The sequence below is a fragment of the Suricata suricatta genome, chromosome 3 (assembly GCF_006229205.1).
Source record: "Suricata suricatta isolate VVHF042 chromosome 3, meerkat_22Aug2017_6uvM2_HiC, whole genome shotgun sequence".
Lineage (NCBI taxonomy): Eukaryota > Metazoa > Chordata > Mammalia > Carnivora > Herpestidae > Suricata > Suricata suricatta.
The window spans coordinates 4,959,744-4,980,942 of record NC_043702.1 but is presented as its reverse complement, the minus strand read 5'-3'; the positions used below and the strand labels follow the sequence as shown (position 1 = coordinate 4,980,942).

General features: G+C 59.5%; 1 protein-coding gene across 1 annotated transcript in view; it reads left to right on the top strand.

Annotated features, from left to right (window-relative positions):
- SH3BP4 (SH3 domain binding protein 4) overlaps positions 1–21,199 on the top strand; it is a 41,150-nt gene that overhangs the window by 12,843 nt on the left and 7,108 nt on the right. The window contains exons 2-3 of the mRNA XM_029933560.1: positions 10,051–10,290; positions 14,486–16,842. Coding sequence (XP_029789420.1) covers positions 10,173–10,290; positions 14,486–16,842 — 2,475 coding nt within the window. The 5' untranslated portion in view covers positions 10,051–10,172. The remainder of the gene's footprint in view (positions 1–10,050; positions 10,291–14,485; positions 16,843–21,199) is intronic.

Genomic DNA, 21,199 nt, shown 5'->3' with positions numbered 1-21,199 from the left:
GTCCCATGCAGAGCAGGGACCCACGTGTCTCTTAGGACACACATGGATCTTCTCAAGGCCAAAGTGTTTGTTTTTTTTTTTAATGTTTGTTTATTTTTGAGACAGAGACAGAGACAGGGCAGGAGCAGGGGAGGGGCAGAGAGAGAGGGAGACACAGAATCTGAAGCAGGCTCCAGGCTCTGAGCTGTCAGCACAGAGCCCCACACGGGGCTTAAACTCACCAACCTCGAGATTGTGACCAGAGCCGAAGTCGGACCCTCAACCTACTGAGCCACCCAGGCGCCCCTCGAAGTGTTGTTAAGTCAAAGTTGCCCGTTCATGAGCAGAGCAGGTAACGGGAGGGTCAGATGGACACACTTGGGAGGAGGACTGCCTGCGTTCGTGACGAAGAGTGTGTGGTCCCTAGGGTGTAGTGTATTCTTAGTTCCTTTACAAGAGACAGTTTGCCGGTCTTTGCTCTACGCTGCCCTGGACTCATCTTTAAATAACGAGACCCACCACGTTCCTAGAAGAGAATAATAAAGTCTATAACGAGACCCATTCTTACCAAGGCCCTGCCAGCAAAGTCCCAGTGGGGCTACTTTTGTGAGGGAAGGAGGAGGTGGGGAGACATTTTACCAGATTATTTTAAGGTTCGTTTGGAAGGAAACGTAGGTAAAAATCGCTGATAAGAGGCTTTGAAATAGAAGGTAGGCAAACGTGGCCAAACTGCCGTAGTAAATAAAGGCTGATGGGTGTTGTTACAAACATCTGCGGGCCGATGGCTCAGAACAGACCGGACTTGGGCGCTGGTGTCTGCACACATTCAGAGTGCACCGAGATGAAGTCACATCAGTCAGCGGGGTCGGATTGTTCAGGGACCGACATGGGAGGCATTGCTTGGCCGTTTGGTAATGAATTTTGTGAAGTTCCTCACCGAGCGGCAAAATAAATTTCTTGTACATTAATGTCAGTCTACAAATCATTTTTTTAAACAAAGGAAAGTAGCTGTGAATGTTGATCAGGGTTTTCATTAAGGTAGGCCTTTCTGGGTTTCAAGGCGAAATCACGCAGGAAAGATTGATACTCGGCTGCGTAATTGAGACGTTATCAAGTCAGGAAATGGATTTGTGCACCTGCAAAGCAGCAGACCTCTGCAATGGATAGGGTGAAATTTTAGGCTGTAATTGAGCAAAGGAGTCAAAATAGTGTCGTAACACAGGAAACAAGGGGGCCTTGGGGGGGCTCAGCCGGTTAAGGCGCCCGCCCGGCTCTTGATTTCGGCCCCCGTCATGATCACACGGTTCCTGGGATCGAGCCCCAAATCGGGCTCTGTGCCTACAGCTTGAAGCCTGCTTGGGATTCTGTGTCTCCCTTTCCTGGCCCTCCTCTCCCAAAATAAATAAATAAACCTAAATATACTAAAAGAAAATCCCTACGATTTTTTTTTTAAAACACAGGAAACCGGAAGTAGTAGATATTTGAAAATTTCTGACCGTCCTGGTCAAAGGGACTTGAATTTACACGCTGGTGTCCCTTTCCCCACTTGGCATGTTTGCAAGGCCTTTTGCAGAGGAGGGGCGGGAGCAGCCGGGGCGACTGAGGTCTGGCTCGCCGCAGTTTCCAGGAAGGTGTTTGGCAGCACGTCATTCGCTTGCTAGACAGTCGTCCGGAGAGGGTGATCCCGATGAGTTATAAAGATGGTCACCACCACCGGGCCAGTTACAGCAGCAGAAGGCTGCTCCCTCCGGGAGGAGCGGGGTCAGGGTGTCCTCTGTGCAGCACCCGGAGCAGGCCCTGCCCACAGGCCAGGTCAAGCCGGCCAGCCCATTCTCGAAGATCTCTGTCGAGGGTCCCTTCTCCTGCTCCGCCCCATCAGGCAGCCTGTGCCGCTGGGTTCGCGGGACCAGAAAGGCTGGGAGGAAGGCTGTGGCCCAATACGTCGGGCTTCCGCTCCCGTTTGCGGCTGGTTTTCCCTGTGCCGTCTCGGGGGCTGGGTCCCACTCTCTGCCTGCGGGGTTTTGCGACCACTGTGTCCCTTCCGCATGGCTCTGCTGGTCTCTGCAGCGCCTGCCACGGCTCCAGGGGGTTAGACTCCGGTCCTGAACTTGAGCCTCAGACACGGCACGCGCGTTCATTAATGAGAGGTCAGGACGCCTCCGTCTCCTCCTGGTCCGAATCCGGCGTTTGAATCTGGGTCTGTCTCCGTGAAAAAGTAAGCCTCCATCCCCTCATTCCCTCTTCTGTGAAGTGAGTGGCCCGGCCCGGTGGTCGTGTCCCCTCGAGAAGGCCCAAGGTACTGCGTACTGGACAAGTGATCAGCGTCTCGAAGGGATTTGTGTTCTGAGAGTTGACCAGCTTCCTCTGTAAAGCAGTAGAAAGCTGCCTTTGAAATAACCTCCTTAGAGAAACTCCTGTTGTAAAAAGTGGGTCGATCTAAAGACAAGTATTAATTTGATTTTGTTTTTAAGGAAGACAGGAAATCGATGACTGGCACTTACATCTCCCAACCCCTTTCAGTGCTGCTGGTGTTTTGCCTTTTGCTGACTGGCAGGCGGGAGTGTGCCCTGCCCAGCGGCCCCGGGCCAGGAGCGGACCCCTCTTCTCGCCGCCATGGCTACGGTTCAGGACTGTCACGCTCCTTCTTACTGGTCACCGGCCGGGGACCAGGGGTGCTGAGTGTTTCTCCTCTGGGCGGATCACAAGGCCCTCGCTCACAGCCCGCCTGCCGCCTGCCCTGTCACACGGTGGCCTGGCCTCCCCGTGTGACCGCAGACAGCAGACCAGACTTCCTGAACCCGTGCTCGATGGGCCCTTGACCCGCCGCGAGGGTTCTCTGAACGCCCAGCCGTTTTCAGCAGCAGAGGAGGCGACGATGCGAGGCGCCGCTGTCACGTAGCGCAGGGTGTGACAGGGAACCAGGACGCCTGTGGACTCGGTGGAACCTCCGTGTTTGCCTCTCGGCGCGCCACACGTGTCGCCGTCCCAGCTGCATGATAAGCAGGGGAGGGGAGGGCCAGGTCCTCCACCGGCCTGTGCCTTCGGTGCCTGCTGCGGGGCTGCGGGACCAGTTGGCAGAGATGGTGTGCCCACGCCCCAGGTGGCACCGTGCGAAGCCTGGGCCGCACTCAGTGCTCAGCGTGGGGAATCGGAGGCGCCGCGTGCCCAGCTTGCAAGCCCATGAGTGTGGTGGTTCGGGAACCCAGTCACGTGTGTAATCACAGCTGTGATGTTCAGGATCAGAGTGGTCGGTGCCCAGAGGAGACCATGGTGAGTCCCAGGAGAGCTGGGAACAGAGATGGGATTCCACTGGCAAAGGCCCTGCTGGCCGGGGGTCCCTCTCAGACCGGCAGGTTTCAAGGGAGAAGTAAGTAGGCGCCCAGCCGAGTTCAGGAGGTGTCTTGGAGGCAAACGAGAGTACGGGAAATGGGAAGGGACCTGACGCAGAGGTGGACAGTAGGGGGGCGTGGGGAGGGGACGGTGGGGAGGCATGGGAGGGGGCAGTGTGGGGTGTGGGGAGGGGATGGTGGGGGGCATGGGGAGGGGACTGTGGGGGGCATGGGGGAGGGGATGGTCGGGGGCATGGGGAGGGGACGGTGGGGGAGCATGGGAGGCCCTGCAAAGACGAGTCGGGGTTTGGGCTGTCTTCTGCAGACCTCGGGCCGGAGCCTGGGACTGTGGTTTTCACCCAAGGACACTGGGCGCAGGCCGCTGGCCGGAGGAGGCCGGGCAGGGAGAGGCCGGGCCGCGGAGCCCCAGCCCCGTGATGGCCCAGACCCAGGGCGTCCTCCTTGGAGCCGCCGCTGGCTCGCCCGGCCCTCGCTCCTTGGACAACAGAAACATGGAGTGAGAAGTGGGGACGCGTGTGAGCACCCCGCAACCTGAGGGCCCCACGGGAGTGGTTCTTGGGCTTTCGTGTGCGCACCCTCCCAGCCCGGCGTCTGGAGCACACAACCTCCTCTTCTCCAAGCTTTAGCCTCCCAGGGGTGTCCCGGGCCTGGGCTCCCCAAACACGTCTGCTCTCACCTTCCCTTCCTAGACGCCGGCCCTCGGGGTCTTCACACAGGCCGCGAGGGCCCCCTGCCCAGGAGATGGGCCCACGTTTCTGGTGCATGGTCCTCACAGACGGCCTGCTGGGGGCTCCAAGCGGCCCCCGCTGCCGCTGCCCAGAACCAAACTCGGTGCGGAGCACAGCGCAGCTCACTGCAGACCCTGGTCAGGGACTCACTCTCCGGGGTGCCCTCCGTGGGCCCACGGTCTCTGCACCCCCAGAAGGAGGCAGCGCTCTGGAGAGGGGACTCCCGAAGCATCCTGCTCGAGGTGGTGCAGAAGGTTCTGGTGTCGCTGGGCCGGCTGCTCCCCTCTCGTAACCGGAGTCCGGGCCGTCCCTGCCAACAGAGAGCGAGCCTGGAAAGGGGACACCAGTCACGTGTTGGTTTTCCACTTGGGTCATTGCCCAGACAGGTTGGGTCAGAAGGTCAGGACCTGTCAGGACGCAGAGAGCCGTCTGCAGGCTGTGTGCTGCAGGGGGAGCAGGTGACCCCGGCGGCAGGCATGCAGGCCTCGCTGGGTCCCTGCCAGCTCTGCCTTACAGTGTCCTCGCGGTGCCTGCCTGGGAATCCTGGGAATCGGGTGTCCCCTACGGCCCCCGAAGGCCCCACAGGCTGCCCCACAGCTGGCCCGTGGGCCCCAGGCCCCGCGGTGTCGGGCTCTGGGCTGGATGGTCTGCCGGGGAGGGGACCTTCGAATTATCTTCGCTCTCCCTGGTCCTCGCTGCTGTTTGGGGAGTGAGCCAGGTGGGCGGGGACTGAAATCACTGAGCTCGGATTGAAACTCCTGCTTTCTTTGTAACCCGGAGGAAAGCTGATGCAACCAACACGGTAGTCTTACTCCAGAAATTAAAGTCAAATGTGGGGATGAGTCATCTCCAACGAGGCACGAACAGAACTCACTGGGGAGTTTCTCCTGCAGGTGGGGTCTGGTGCCCCCACCTTCAGGCCCCCCCGCCCCGCGTGTCACCGCACAGCCTGGGGTCCTGACTCAGGGACCCTGCAGACGCTCGCATTCTCTGGGATTTGGTTGCTTTGTTTTGAAATGTTCCTGGGGTGGGGGGTCGGCAGAGAGGCCCCCACACGTGTATTCTCATTCCCGGGCTGGTCGGCCCGGGGGGTGGTTGGCTGGACACAGGTTCCCAGGTTTGCCTCGGGAATCTGTGAATCGTTCTGCGCCCGTACAGCGATGTTGTCTGTTGGGAGGCCGGCCTCCTGGTTCCTGGGGAGGAGCGAGGAGCAGGCTCTTTTCTCGGCAGATGAATCAGCCTTTATACTAAAGAAAAGAAAAACTCATTAGTTATGAGTCAGACACAAGCAAGCTTTAATGCCCCTTCCTGTCTTCCCAGACCTACTTCTACCAAGGGGGGTGGAGGGTGGCGTCCCGAGTCCAGGCGTGGCCTGGGGAGGCGGGGGGATGGAGAGGCTGCCCTCGCACCCCCACCCCTTCCGAGACGTCCTGAGGTCCTCTGCCAGCCGTCTCGGGCAAGGGCGCGCAGGCTGTCCTGGAGAACTGACCGAGACCCTAGTGGAGGGAGGGTGGCCAGACTTGTAGGTGAGGCCGTCCAGGCACATCGGAGGGGCCCATCCGGGTAACCCATCAGCGATCAGGAACGTGTCACATAGATCTCCAGAAGAGGCTAGGGTTCCTAGATTCCACCTGCTTTGTCTAATCAAGTCACGTGCCCATCTAGGGGACACTAGACATTCATGGGGGATTTTGACTCTTGAAACATTATCCCAGGGATACCTGTCAAAATGATCTCTGAAGCCTTTGTCTTTATTCAAATGGGATTCATTCATTCGTGCTCAGTGCCGGTCCCGCAAACAGACGGGGAACGGACGCCCGGCGAGTCCTGTGGCCTCCTAGAGCTAGCATCCTCCGGGAGAAATGGGGCTGGAGACAGACAGCATATGATTTGTCGTGTCCGTAAGGAAAGTAGGGAGAGAAGGTGGGGTTAGGATGTTGCTGTCACAGGCACCTGTCCCTGCCGATTTGGTGACATTTGAGCAGGGAGCTGAGTGAAGGGAGGGATCAAGGCTGGTGAATATCTAGGCTTGGGCCTCCTGGGTGAGAGAACAGCAGGTGCAAAGGCCCTGAGGTTGGGGAGAGAGAAAGAACTTCTGGAAAAGGGTCCACAGAGCTAGCGAGGACCCATGATATGGGACCTTGAGGGCCCTGTAAGCTCTTGCAGGGTTTGGATCAGAGTCCTGACTTCTAAAAACATTCGGAGTGCTGACCGAGGGGTAGGCTCCCCAAGGGCAGAGCTGGACGCACTGGACCTGGGGGAGAGATGCTGATCCCTGTAAATGGGAGGCTCAGGTGGAGGTTGTGTCCCAGACGCGGTGTGTGTGAAAGGGGGCATACTCACACTCCCTCCTCAGAGTGGGGGATGGCTGCTGGGGCCGGAGGGAGGGAGACGGAGCCCTTTGGCTGGTGAACGTGCCGTCCGGCCATGGCTGAGCTGGTGAAGCTGGATGGGGCCTGGGAGGTTCAGTTCTGAGGGGGCCCTCGGTGAGCGGGGATGGGGGTCTCCTGTCAGCTGAGCAGGAACCCGGCCGTGTCCCCTCTCAGCCTCTCGGGCATTGGACTCTGTGGCTCCTTAGAGTTTTTCCTGGGCAGAGGGAGACACACGCACGTCATTTCCCATCCCTCTCTGGGAAGGCGGGTGATGAACGTTTCCTAATACTATCTTCCAAGCAGTTTATGTTTGTTTCTTTGCCTGCAGGCACGTTAAGGGATGTACATAAATAGGAAAATAGTAAAAATAAAATTGTAAATAATTTAAAAACAATAAAATGGGGAGATGGTAGAAAATACACGGGGAAAATAGCATAAAGTCTAGTAAATACAGTGACGCGTGACAGTGGTGTCGTGTACGGTGAAACAGTAACGAACTCCCAGTAACGCAGTCAGAGCGCTGTGTCCTTTCCCCCAGCGGACTTTTCTGACCGAAGCAGGGACGGTTCCAGGAGCAGGTCCCTGAGCTCCGGAGACTTGAGGGGGGAGCTCTGGGACGGTGGCTGCAGATCTGAGGCCAGCACCTGAGTCACCGCAGAGGCTTGCAGGCCTGTGGGGAGGAGGGTGGGACAGGAGGGGTGAGGCGGGCCGTTTGCCTGGAGGCGCAGGGGAGGGGGGTGTGCTCAGAGCAGGAGCCAGGGAGCTCTGGGCACACTTGAGAGGCAGCAGGTGAGTCACGGGGGCGCAGGGGAGTGACGGCCCCGGGAGGGCAGGTGGACACCGGGTCGTGGGGGGCTCAAACCAGGGCAGGGAGGCTTCAAGGATTGAAAAGCAGCAAGCGACACCAGGGAGTGCTGAGCTGGGCAGTGACCTGATGTCGAAGGACAGCCTTGAGCAAAAAGGGCACTTCTGTAAGGGGACAGCGGGGGGAATCCTGGGATCCCACAGCTGCTGGCAGCACAGACTTGGTGCACTCGGGGCTTGGAAAGATGTGGTGGGCAAGGCTAGGGGGCACACCAAGCGTTTTGTCGGTGCTGCTCCTGGGAACATCACCTCCCCCGGGACCATCACCTCCCCCTGGACCAACACCCTCCCCCCTGGACTATCACCTCCCCCTGGACTATCACCTCCCCCTGGACCAACACCCTCCCCTGGAGTATCATCTCCCCCTGGACTATCACCTCCCCCTGGACCAACACCTCCCCTGGAGCATCACCCGCCCCTGGGCCAGTGACTCTAGCGGTCTCTCCGTGGTGGCTCTGGAGTGGGTGGAGATGCAGAGCTTCTCTGCGTACCCTCACCCTGATGGTGTCTGGCCAGGGAAGGTTCCAGGTTCCCGGAAGAGAGTCTGCCAGGCCTGTCCAGCGAGGACTGGCTGCCCTCCTTGCCGTAAATGACATGTCTCAGGCGACGGTTGTTGTCTCTGTTTACAGTGGCCTTGAATGTACTGGTGGGTGTCAGGACATGTCCAAGGATGGTCTCACATTGTCCCTGCAGAAAAATTGCCATTCTGAGCTTTACACAGGGCATTGAGCGCCACGGGACAAATGCCCCTCGTCGCGGGGAGGGGCAGCGTGAACGAGCGCATTGATGCTCGGGGAGCACGTGCTGCGGCGGGCGGCCTGGGAACCCCACCTCGGCGCCTCGCCTCGCTCTGGCCGCTGAGTGCTGGGCTTGTCCAAATGTGCAGTCAGTGGCTTGTCTGTTCCTTGACTGGCACCCTCTGTGAGGGTGTCTGTGTTTTTAAAAAGGACTGCAGGTCTCTTTATGTCACTGCTAACACGCTTTTTGTGTCTCTGCTGGCCGTGTCTGTCTGTCTGCTGCATTTCCAGGAGACAGCCATCAGACCTGGAATCTTGGGTCCACCCGACAAGCTCAGGTTACGGTCTCAGAACTGCCCTAAAGCCCCCCTGTTCCCCGCCGCCTGTCCTCTCCAGCCCCCTGCGCCCCCATACACGAGTCCCATTTTCTCTCTTCCCAGCAGTAGGTGAGACGGGTCTTGGGGACCAAAGGATTTTCACCTCCTCTCCTCTCCGTGACGTAGGTCACCGTCACGCTTCCGTCTTGAAGCAGGGCTGCTCCAGGGGCAGGCTTTGCTGGCACCCTGGGGCCCGCAGGCTCCGTCCCGCTCCGCTGCCCCTTCTCTCTAGAACATTCCACGGAGGAGTGTGGTGTCGGGTGGTTGGGAAGGGAAGAAGTCCTCCCTGGGACCTCTGCCAGCGGGGCAGCGTGAGCCAGGACCAGGGCTGTCGAGGCCGAGTCCGGCATCCTGTTCCTTGTTCCAAATGCCTTACACGCATTGTCGTATTTAGTCTCCGCACAAACCAGTCAGGACAGTGCTCTTTGCCCCGCTTGACAGGTGCAAACACGGAGGCTGCCGGAGTTAGCACTGAGCGCCAGACGTGCCTGCGGACGGCCAAGTGTGGATGCAAACCTGAGTGTGTTTGCTGCACGGTCGGGGCTCGGCCCCGGGGGCTGGGGGAGGGGAGAGGCGGAAGGACTAGGTCACCCCACCCCCACCCCCGCTCCCTCGCTGCAGGACCCCCTCCGGGTCCCTCTCATTAGTGAAGGCCGCTCACCTGGGCCAGAAGCCATAGTTCGGCTGTCCTTGAATGCCGCAGCCAGGGAACCAGGGTCCTGAGACCGGGCCACACGAGCTGCGAGGTAGTGGGTGCAGTTCGCTCTGTGCCCGGCAGGTGCGGCCAGCTGTGGCACGCCCGCCCGTCTCCGGGGAAGCGCGTGGGGTATTCGCTGCCTTGACGCTGGCTCCTGGCTGTGCCTGTCCTGGGCTGGCGAGGGTCATCCCTGGCTAGTCATGTCAGCGTCTCCAGGGCCCCCCGGGTGCCTTTGTGCCCCTTCTGGTAAGAAGCAGGCCTTGGAGTGGCGCTCTGTCCCCGGAAACTTGCTCTGCCGGCTCGGTGGCCCTGGCTGAGTGCGAGCACCAGGCTCAGCGGCACACGTGACGCAGATCGCCCTGTGTGCAGAAATGCAGCGTGTTACCTTATTTAGGATCGTCGTTTGCTGGGGATCCAGGGAGGATTTTAGGGGGGTGGGGGGCAGGCGAGGAACATTCTTGCCGACCCCCTCGCCTCAAGGCAGGGCCACAGGGGGCGCTAAGTGCAGCTTTCCCGGGTGTCCAGCGTCATGGCTGGGGCTGCCTCTAACGGGACCAGCCATTGTCTGGGCGCACGGATTTGTGCCCTCTTTCCTGAACCCCAGAGCTGACAGTGTGGGTCCTCCAGATCCTGTGTGTCCTCGTCTTTGTGGTGAACAGGTGGCCAGATGCTAGAACAAACTTCACCAACCCCTTTGTGCCCCGGGAAGAGAGGGTGCGGACAGCAGGCCCCGCCCCGTGCCCCAGCTCAGCGGATGAGATGGGCATAGGTGCACACGGACTCCGAGGGGAGCCCCCCTTCGCTCTTCTGGGCCAGGAAGAATGTTCTGGGTCTGTCTTTATTGGTGGCCCCTGGAAGAAAGAGGATTGCCGCTTCCACAACATTCCTGTTCAGCCTGTGTTTCACTTGCTCAGGGAACCTCTTTTTTTGCTTCCCCGACTTTCAGGAAGAAGCACGTTGCCAAGTTGACCCCGCAGGGCAGCATGGGTGCCTGAGGAGACCCTCAGCGAGCGCCGGGACCCCTGGAGGAGGAGCTATGACACGTTAGCGGCCCCGGAGGAGCTCACGATGGCAGCCCAGCGGATCCGAGCGGCCAACGCCGGCGGCCTCCCTCGGTGCAAGTCCGAGGGGACCCTCATCGACCTGACCGAAGGGTTTTCCGAAACGAGTTTTAATGATGTCAAAGGTGAGCTCCCGGGGACAGAACTATGGCCGAGGGGGCAGATGTGCCCGTGCCCTGAGTCCCTAGGACTCCCCCGACTTCTAGGCTGGCAAGTGTCCGTTCAGACGCAAAGTGTTAGCTCCCTCAACTTCAGGACGGCAGACTCAACCCTGGAACGAGTCTGTTCTGTTTGGGTTTGGGTTTTGGTGTGCTGGGAGGCTGTGAATTCCCACTTGGTGATGAAACTTCTTCACACAGCTTGTGTTTTCTCCTTTCGCTGCATTTTGATGACATGGAGGTAGGGAGCTGGGTCACACAGGAACTACTTTAATCCTCACAGGCCCTCAGGGTCCCGTCACAATTATTCCGCTGTGCCGCTGCCCGAGAGAGCAGTCGTAGGAGAGAGTGAGCAACGGACATGGCTGTGTTCCGATAAAACTTTATTTACAAAAGCAGCAAAGAGGCCGTTGTTTGCTGACCCCTGGTTTAGAGGTGGCCCCGGGGTGAATCACCCTGAGCGTCTGGGTTCCTCTAACAGCCACATGCAACCCGGTCGGCGAGAGGGATACCGGTGGGTCATTTCCTTCCTGGAAGTCCATCTTGACCATACTAGACACTACCTGGCGCCATGAGATGCATCCGAATCATCCATCGTTATGTGACTTCCCTGCGGCGTTTACTGCATGTTCAAGTTACCCCGTGGGCCGTCCAGAATGCAGGATGACCAGTGGGAGCTGGTCTGTGCCGTTGTATCTTTAGCTCGGCACAAAGTCAGTGCTTAATGAATCGTTCTTGACCAAACTGCTGTCTCCCGGGTAACATGGGGCCCTCTTCCCTGATGTCATATAAACCGTATGTCCCCCGTTGGCCTCTTCCCAATCCCTTCTCCCTTCACTTTATCCTCAGTTTCTTCCTGTCTGTGCGTTAGTCCGGGAGCCTTGAGCACTGCTTTCAGTGTTCCTCAAACGAACGGACTGGCAGAAGAAATCAGGAGGTTTTATTGCCAGTAGCCGACCTGCCAGGTATTTTTATAAATCACGGACCATCGTCCGGCAATGGGCACTGTTCTCCTACTTTAGAGCCCAGCTAATCACGGTTAAAGTTGGAAAGTGGGGGCGTAAATTGTGGGGTTTGGACTGGGTTCTCAAAAGGAGGGAGCTGAATTTCTTAAAATTATGGTAACGATCTGGGAGGCATCAGGGTCCTAAGAGAACACCGCAGTTGTGGGGGAAAGACCTCCTGGGGTGTGAGCTGGGGCCGGTCAGCTGAGGCACGGGCCCCTGAACCCTGTCCCCAAGGGCAGCAGGTGGCTGCGCCCGCATCCCCAGGGCAGCCGGGCTGTGAGGTGGGACTCTGTTCCGCCGTGAAATCCTCTGCCCCCTGAGTAGTGTTCCGCCTGCACAAGTTCATTTCCCAAACTGAGGCGGATGGGTCAGAAATGGGTTATTCAGTGCTCTGAACTTCCTGACACACAGGATTTTTTTTTTGCATTAAAATCACGGATAGCTGTGAATCTAAGCGGTGTTCCCAGAATTCATTAAGATGGGATTCGACAGGGCTTCTCCTGCATTTGATCGGATAAGCGCCCTGCTGGGGGTCCCCGGTGCCCTGTGACAGGTGACTGATGGCGGGACCCGTCTGTCAGGGGCTAACACCGCAGTCCGTTTCCACGGAAGGATTGCTGGTCCCCGTTGGATGAGCCTGATCCTTGACGGAAATATGTCACTGCTTCTCTGCTAAGGAGTGTGCTTGGAATCTTAAGTGAGACCATTTTTATTCTTCAGTCTGGTGAAACCAAAGTGATAATTTGCATGATACGTTTTCCTAGACTGTATACAAAGCCTGCTTAATAGCTTTGGGTTTTAATTTCAAAAATATGACTCTGAGGGAATTGTTCTGGGGGACATAATAGGGATATAACTTCTGAGCGACTCTAACAAGATTTTAATAGCTCGCAAGCTCTCTAACTTTCATTTGGTTTTAATTTTTATGTGACATTTTCATTAGATGTGTCAAGGAAACAAAAGTGGCTTCTGTTACAGGAGACGGTGGCTCGAAAACAAAGCAAGAGAGGTCTGCCATGGTCCCCCGACCCCAGCCCGACCTGTCCCCCTGCCTCTCCCTCAAAGCCCTTCTCTCCTAGTCAGCTGTGTTTGTTCACTCCACTGCCTTCACTGTTAAGGCATTCCTCTTTGGGGTGATTTGATAGCAGGGCACAGCCAAGGAGAGCTCTGGCTTTGCCTTTGGCTGACACCTTGGCCAGGAATGTGGCCTCTCTGTTGTGTGCACACAAGGTGAGCCTTCACTCCTCAAACATTTGTTGAACACCTGCTATGTGACAGGCTCTCTCCCAGCCATGCCCCGTGAGCAAAACAGTCCCTACGGGAGCTTCCGCCCCAATGGGCGATGCAGCACCCCCTAAAATGTATATATACATAGTATACTGGTTAATGATAAGTGCTATGGAGAAAGTAAAACTAGAAGGGATGGCGGAGATGTTTCCTTTAACATAACCGTTTGTGTGTCCTTCCCGTCGGCTAAGCACCGTTGTGCTAAGCACGTCATCAGAACATTATCGTCACTAGAGCCTGTTGAGAAAGACTCTCGGGCTCCTGAGGCCTGGACTGAAGTCCGTGCCCAGTGAACCCGGAGCCAGATGCTCCCCGCCAGCCCCCCATGGAGGGCGGGAGGCCATGGCCTTCACGGCCCAGGTGAGCTTTCTCCCATGCTTCTCTCTCTAACTTGGTTCATGGAAACAAACAGAAACTTCCTGCTTTATTTCCTCAGACCTGGCTAATGAAATACAATTCCATTTCCATGATTTCTTTTCAAAGGAAAGGGAAACCGGCAGACGATGTTTGTCGGGAGGGCCAGTTTGGTAGAATAGAATCCTTACTGACTTAATCACGTATTAGAGAAGATGGGGTAGAGTTCCACTAAAAAAAAAAATGCGGTCCTTTCGGAACATCGTTTCTTACAGGAAGCCAGAATATCCCCTAAACCTTGTGAAACGAGGCGCAGGTGGGAGCCGGGGGGCTTCTTTCTTTCAGAGAGAGCTTGCCTCGTCCTCCAGACATACTTCCTGCGTGTGGGAGGAAGAGAGGACCCTGGGTAGTTCATGATTCGGTATTCTTCGAAACGCACACCCCTCGTTGAGCTGCCCCCCGCCGCCCCCATTGCTGTCTGCTTCGGGGGCACGCAGAGTTGAACGCCACGAACCCAGAATTAGCTTGAGTTGTGTGGGAGGAGTTGGGGTCTTTCAGGCATAAACGCTTGCTCGGAGGTAACGTGAATGACGGCGGACATACACCTTTCGCTATCAAGGCCTGCTGAGAGCCCCTTTCCAGGCTGTCGTTTCGAATGATCGTGTAAAGGAAGCTAGAAGACACTGGCCTCAGAAGTCTCATTTTAAGTTGATTTATTTTGAGAGAGACGGAGAGCATGAGCAGGGGAGGGGCAGAGACACAGAACCCCAAGCAGGCTTTGCACCGCCAGCCCAGAGTCCGGGGCTCGAACTCACGAACCGTGAGACCATGACCTGAGCCGGTCGGACGCTTAACTGAATGAGCCCCCCAGGCGCCCCTCGGAAGTCCTTGATGAAGAATGGGTTCATCTTGGAGATGTGAGAGACACATCTACTTGTCAGGGGCCCTTCCCCCCTTCACGTGTTCCGTACTGAAGGTGGGCGTGGCGCCGGCCCACCAACACAGGGAGGTGCTTCTGAGGCTCTTCTCCAGGCCATGGGACACCCCACTCAGAGCATCACAGCTTTTCAGTCAGTGACATTCAGCTTCTCTCTCTACTCCTCTGTTAGTTACATAAAGAAAACTCTGGCCAAAATCAGAAGGCATCAGGGGCTCCGGCTGGCTCTGTCGGGGGGTGGCCTGTGATTCTTGATCGCTGGGCTGTGAGTTCGAGCCCCAATGCTGGGTGTAGAGATTACTTATAAATAAAATCTTTAAAACTTAAAAAATGTTTACAAATGAGATGGCGTTTTAGCGATCCCGGGAGAACGGGGCGTGTGGACCCTCCGGCCTGTGTGCTGGGTGGGCTGGGACAGCGGTGCTGGCGCTGGGCAGTCACGGCGCAGTCCCTGGGGCTCGTTCCTGCCCATGGCACACCTTGCCAGGAGCACTCTCCCTCCTCCCCGGATCCGGTCAGTGCTCCGCGGCACCCCCGGGCCTCGCCCTCACCCCCTGTTTCTTTGTGTTTCGTGCAGTGCCTTCTCCCAGTGCCTTGCTAGGAGACAGCCCCACGCCTTTCGGGAACGCTAAGGAAGTGGTCGCCATCAAGGACTACCACCCGGCCAACTTCACCACCCTCAAGTTCTCCAAGGGCGACCACCTCTACGTCCTGGACGCGTCCGGCGGGGAGTGGTGGTATGCGCACAACACCACGGAGATGGGCTACATCCCCTCCTCCTACGTGCAGCCCCTGAACTACCGCAACTCCACCCTGAGCGACAGCGGGGTCATCGACAGCCTTCCGGACAGCCCAGACGAGGTGGCCAAGGAGCTAGACCTGCTCGGGGGGTGGACAGAGGACAAGGGTCTGGGCAAGACCTACAGTAACAACCCCTTCTGGAACGGGGCCCAGACAAACCCGTTTCTGAACGGGAACGCGCCGGGGGTGCCCGGCTGCGACCAGCTGGCCCCCAAGAGCACCGTGGATCTGCTCCTCTTTGACACGGGCCTGTCTTCCTTCACCGAGTCCAGCTCCGCCACCACCAACAGCGTCGGCAACATCTTTGACGAGCTGCCGGCCGAGAGCCGCCACCCGGCAGAGGCGGCGGGCAAGCGCGACAACCCCTTTTTCAGAAGCAAGCGCTCCTACAGCCTGTCGGAGCTGTCGGTCCTCCAGGCCAAGTCGGACGCCCCCGACTCCTCGGGCTTCTTCACGGGCCTCAAGTCCCCGGCCCCGGAGCAGTTCCAGAGCCGGGAGGACTTCCGCGCCGCCTGGCTGAGCCACCGGAAGCTGGCCCGGTCCTGCCACGATCTGGACCTGCTGGGCCAGAGCCCCGGGTGGGGCCAGACGCAGGCGGTGGAGACCAGCATCGCCTGCAAGCTGGACAGGTCGGGGGGCGCCGTGCAGCTGCCGGACACCGGCATCAGCATCCACGTGCCCGAGGGCCACGTGGCCCCCGGGGAGACGCAGCAGATCTCCATGAAAGCCCTGCTGGACCCCCCGCTGGAGCTCAACAGCGACAGGTGCAGCAGCGTCAGCCCGGTGCTGGAGGTGAAGCTGAGCACCCTGGAGGTGAACACCTTCATCATCGTGGAGATGAAAGTGTCCGCCGAGGTGAAAAATGACATTTTCAGCAAAAGCACAGTGGGTCTCCAGTGCCTCAGGAGTGACTTGAAGGAAGGGCCTTATGTCCCCATCCCGCTCACCTATACCTATGGGGACACGGTCCAGGTCCAGCTGGACAACCTGGAGCCCTGCATGTACCTGGCCATCGTGGCCCACGGCCCCAACATCCTCTACCCTTCCACGGTGTGGGACTTCATCCACAAGAAGATCACCGTGGGGCTCTATGGCCCCAAACACATTCACCCCTCCTTCAAGACGGTGGTGACCATTTTCGGGCACGACTGTGCCCCAAAGACGCTGCTGGTCAGCGAGGTCACCCGCCAGGCCCCCAGCCCCGCCCCCGTGGCCCTGCAGCTCTGGGGCAAGCACCAGTTCGTCTTGTCCAGGCCCCAGGATCTCCACGTCTGCGTGTTCTCCAACATGACCAACTACGAGGTCAAGGCCAGCGAGCAGGCCAAGGTGGTGAGGGGGTTCCAGATGAAGCTGGGCAAGGTGAGCCGCCTCATCTTCCCCATCACCTGCCAGGACCCCCGCGAGCTGTCCGACTTCACCCTGCGCGTTCAGGTCAAAGGCGACCAGGAGGCCATCCTGACCCAGTTTTGTGTGCAGACCCCCCAGCCGCCCCCGAAAAGTGCCATCAAGCCCTCGGGGCAGAGACGCTTCCTCAAGAAGAACGAGGTCGGGAAAATCATCTTGTCCCCATTTGCCGCCACCACCAAATACCCGACGTTCCAGGACCGTCCGGTGTCCAGCCTCAAGTTCGGCAAGCTGCTCAAGACGGTGGTGCGCCAGAGCAAGAACCACTACCTGCTGGAGTACAAGAAGGGCGACGGCATCGCGCTGCTCAGCGAGGAGAAGATCCGGCTCAAGGGGCAGCTGTGGACCAAGGAGTGGTACATCGGCTACCACCAGGGCAAGGTCGGCCTGGTGCATGCCAAGAACGTGCTGGTGGTGGGCCGGGCGCGGCCCAGCCTCCTCGCGGGCCCCGAGCTGAGCACCTCGCTGCTGCTGGAGCAGATCCTGCGGCCTTGCAAGTTCCTCACCTACATCTACGCCTCGGTCAGGACCCTGCTCATGGAGAACATCAGCAGCTGGCGCTCCTTCGCCGCCGCCCTGGGCTACGGCGACCTGCCGCTCACCTTTTTCTGCCGCGCGGAGCTGGACAGCGAGCCCGAGCGGGTGGCGTCTGTGCTGGAAAAGCTCAAGGAGGATTGTAACAACACCGAGAACAAGGAGCGGAAATCCTTCCAGAAGGAGCTCATGATGGTAAGTGCCCGGCGGGGGCGGGGAGGGGCTGGGGGGCCACGTCCAGTCCTGCCGCCTGTTCCCTGCCCGCCCGGGCGTGGGCTCCGTGAGTCGCTGCGCCAGCGTCTGGAGAGACGTGCACGCGCACCTGGGGATGGGCGCTTATGTAGGGACCCCCCTCCCAGACAGCTCAAGACCCACCGTGGAGGCCCCGATCAGGTGGCTTCCCGCTGGGGTTGCCAGCCCCTTGGGGGTCTCAGGTGGGTCTCCTGAGTGCCCGGTGGGTGTGGGGGCACGGGGAGGCTCACCCTCCAGCCCCCTCTGTTCTGATCTTGTGGGAGAAGACCGTGTGCCATCACATTCGCAGCAGGATCTGTGACTCTGAAGTTTTCAGAACTGCCGCCCCGAGGCCTGACTTTATTGAGTTTTCCTCTCCTAGAGGCTTGCACACTGCTTCCTCTGTCTCACGCACGTGCGCGTGTGGGTGTGTGTGTGTGTGTGTGAGTAGGGACCGAGGACGGCCTCTGGGAATTGCGATCTGAGAAGTGGAAGGCGGGGGGCTGGTGTCACACTGCCGGCTACGCCCGGGCCACCGGCTGAGGGGGACACATTCACTGGGCCTTGCGCGGCCTCCTCGGCCCGGGTTCTGCCACCCGCCCCCCCAACAGTGCCTTTGTGTCCGGTGGCCTGTCTTGGAGTTGCCAACTTGGAGGAACTTGATCCTGTCCTCTTGGCATCCGCCTCGAATCTGTGTGTGACATTCTCTCTACGGGGGAAGCCGGCTTCACTGCCTCCCCCGTCTTCCCAGGAGGACACGTCACTGCGCCTGTCCCTCTGCAGACCCCTGTGACTTGGCCTTGGCGTTCCCACTGTGCCACACCAGGCTCTGCACAGCCTCCTCGCTCCCCCACCTGGCACCTGTCGTGCCCGTGAGGGCCTCGGGGATGGCCGAGCCGGTCGTGGGTGTTGGCACCGGTGTGCCACCGAGGTCTGCCCGTGGTGCACACGGCCCTCGGGAGCGGGAGGTACACAGTCCCCAGGGCACAGCCCCTGCGGCGGGGAGCGGGCGTTGCTGCTGGACAGCGGTCGCAGCAATAGAAAATGCCAGGCGCGTGCAGCAGAGGGGAACCGAACATTGTCCAGGAGGGAGGGAACTGGAGGTGTCGATCTTGGCCTCCAGGAGGTTGGGGGCTGGTGACGGCAGCCTCGGTGGGGAGGACGTGGGATCCTGTGGTTGGGAAGGGCCCGAGACAGCAGAGGAGACGTCCCGTGGGGCCTGAGCCATCACGGCGCTGGGACGCCCCCCCTTCAGGCCGTCTACCCCCTCGCTGGCCCGGCCTGGAATCCTCCTGGAGCCGCGCCAAGCCCTCACCCCTCTCCCCTCCTTGGACCTCGGGCACCGGGCAGGGGCATATGTCCCTCTAGTGGGGCCTCAAGCTGGGATTCACCGAGGGTTCTAGAATCAGGTGCTTTCATGGTGCATCAACAGCGCCGATTGTTCCTTCACTGCAGCCAAAAAATCACTCCCCTCGAAAGGGCAGGGGTGAAAAATGACAGCCAGAGTGGCCCCTCCCAGCTGCGGGAAAATGAGGACTGAGGAGGCGGCTGGTTTATCCCGTTCCTTCATTTCAGGTCTCCTCAGACTTACGCGGTGGGCGGGTGGGGCCTCCTCTGACAGCAAAGGTTTGGGGGGCCGTCCCTGGGTTCGTTTGTGGGAGCGATGGGGGATCCGTCCCGCCCCCGGCAGAGCTGACCTGGCAAGGGGTCTCCCTCGAGTGGGTCCTGGGCCGGATCCGTCACCATCTTAAGAGTAGGTGGATCTGAATGTGGGCGAAGCCTCCAGAAGCCACAGGCTGATCTGTCCCAGCGGGCAGAGGGGTCCTGGACTCCAGGTTCCATTTATCCCGAGGCTCACGTCACTGAGCAGTGGTTTCCCTCAGCCTCAGCCCCAGCCTCGGGTGAGCCCGGCCCTCCGGCGGTCACAGCTCCTCCTCCCTGTCCCCGCCGCCCCGGCCTTCAGTCCCGCCCTGGCCTCAGCATCCATCCCGCCGTGCCCCCCCCCCCCCGCTTGCATTCTAAAGACTGTTTTCTGTTCAGTTATGAGTCCTTGGTCTGGAAACTGAGTAAACAAATCAGAAAGCGGGGAGGTTTGGGACAGTAGGTGTGAGGGACACGGGAAGGAGCAATAAGAACGTCGGTCCTGCCCACCACCGAGTGGGTCCAGGCGCGGCCTCAGACCTGGGGCTCTGCCCGCAAGGTCAGGTGGAAGGCTGTCCAGTCCTTGGGGTCCCAGCCCAGAGGCCGTGCTGTCAGACCTTCCCTGGGAAGCGACCTGGTACCTGGATCACTGGACTGCGTCACCGGGGATCCTGGTCCTCCCTGGGCTTTCTCCGATCCACAGTGGCCTCGTTTACTCGTGCTCCGGTTTCTGGTTATTGCCCTCATCGGACATAAACGCCACGAGAGGAAGGACCCGGCCCCCGGGAAACACTCCGATATCTGAGGAGCGAACGAGTGGATGAAAGCAGCCCCCGCCGCCCGCCGCGCACACTCTGCCTCTTCTGTCTTCTCCCCTTTCTGGGGCTTCGGTGCATGTTTTCGATATCAGAGCTTATCCGAGGGGCATCTTGCACAGCCACGTGGGCTCCCCGGGACACCTGTGTCTGCCCGCCCTTTCTCCCCCACACGGTGTGTGACCACCGTCAGGACTGGCCCCTGTCCCCAGCTCACCCAGCTCTGCAGTAGGAGCCGGGACGCTCCGTGACAGAGGAGGGCCAGGCCATCGACGGCGCACCCTGGACCTCACTGACCCTGGTGCTGAGGGGCGAGGCAGGGCTGCTGTGGAGAAGGGGGTGACTGGCACTGACCGGGGAGAGCAGGTTGGGTGGACGGAGCCCCAGGGCCCCGGGCGTTTGAGGGCACAGAGTGAAAGAGCCACCTCAGCCGGCCAGGAGGGAGTGTACTGGGTATTCACTAAGTATGTCTTTGCTGTCTACTGTGTGCCTAGGGGGGACGCCGGGGACAGGGTGTCCCAAGAACAGGGGTCTTTGACTTGAGGAAGGCCTGGAGCGAGCAGTCATGTGACTGCAGAGCGTACTGATCACCAGCCCCTAACAGAAGGGCCCCTCGGCAGATCAGGGGGAGGCGAACGGGGTTGGGAGGCGGGCTCCTGACACCTGAAGGAGGTACAGGAGCCGACCTGAGGAGGGAGGGGCTGTCAGGTTGGGGGCACCACGTGGGTGAGGACTGGGGATGCCCAGGGGCATGGATGCAGTCAGACCCGAGGCTGGGGGGGATGGACAGAGGACGGTGGCATGTGGGGTGCGGAGCAGCCTGCACCACATAAGGCTTGTGCTTTATTCTGTAGGTATTGAGGGGGGCTGGGTGTCGTAGGGGAGGTGAAGGGGAGTCAGGCTGGATCCAGGCGCGACCCTGCCCCTCATGAGTCCGGGGGCGCGCCTGCCCCCCATGTGTCCAGGGGCACCCCTGCCCCTTGTGAGTCCAGGCACCCCTGCCCCTCGTCTGTCGGGGCACACCCCTGCTCCTTGCCACGTCTCAGTCTCCGAGCGACTCCGAAACAGCGGTCAGTGGGTGCCCCTCTGAGTGTCCTTCCTTCAGAATGTCGGGACCCCCGGGGTGGAGGACCTAATTTCCATACTCCTTTCTAAGTAGATAGATTTGTGTCAAGGAACCAAACGAGTGACTCCGACATGGATTCCCCGGGCCGCGTCCCCCCGCGTGGGTTTCACGCCTGGCCACCATGGCAGCCGGCATGGTGGCGGATCTGCGGCGCGCTCTCCCTCCGCGTCTGGCGGCCACTCTCTCCCTGCGGCCGTGGTGAGAGGCTGTTTGCCTTCTTGCACGTCAGTGCTGACCTTCAGAGCCTCGGGGTCTCTGAGTTGGCATAACTTCCTGGACTCGCCCGGGTTTTGTATTTTCCTGAATGAATAGAAGCCTCACTGATTTTTGTGGGTCTGTAAACACAGCCTGTGTTTCTTGTTTGCGCCGAAACTTTGCAGTCGTGAAGGACAGAAGCAGAAGGCAGAGGGTCCCGGGCCTCATAGCCCGTTGTTAGCGTCTTTGAGCCTCGTGGGGCGTAGACGTTGCGCTGTTTGTAAATTCCGTGGGATTTGCCGTGCGGATGTCCCCTGCCCTGCGTTCCCGGTGGACAGTGTGAGGGGCAGAGCGGGGGGGGGGGAGTGGGCCTGTGCGCGTGCCTGCTGGTTCCCAGACCCGTGGGAGGGCCGGGCGCAGGCGCCTCCTTGTCCCTGAGTCTCTGCACGCTTGTCCACACCTCGATGGCCTAGGACACTGAGCGGGGGCCGCTCCTGAGCTTGGGTCCCTGAGTCTCTGCACGCTTGTCCACACCTCGATGGCC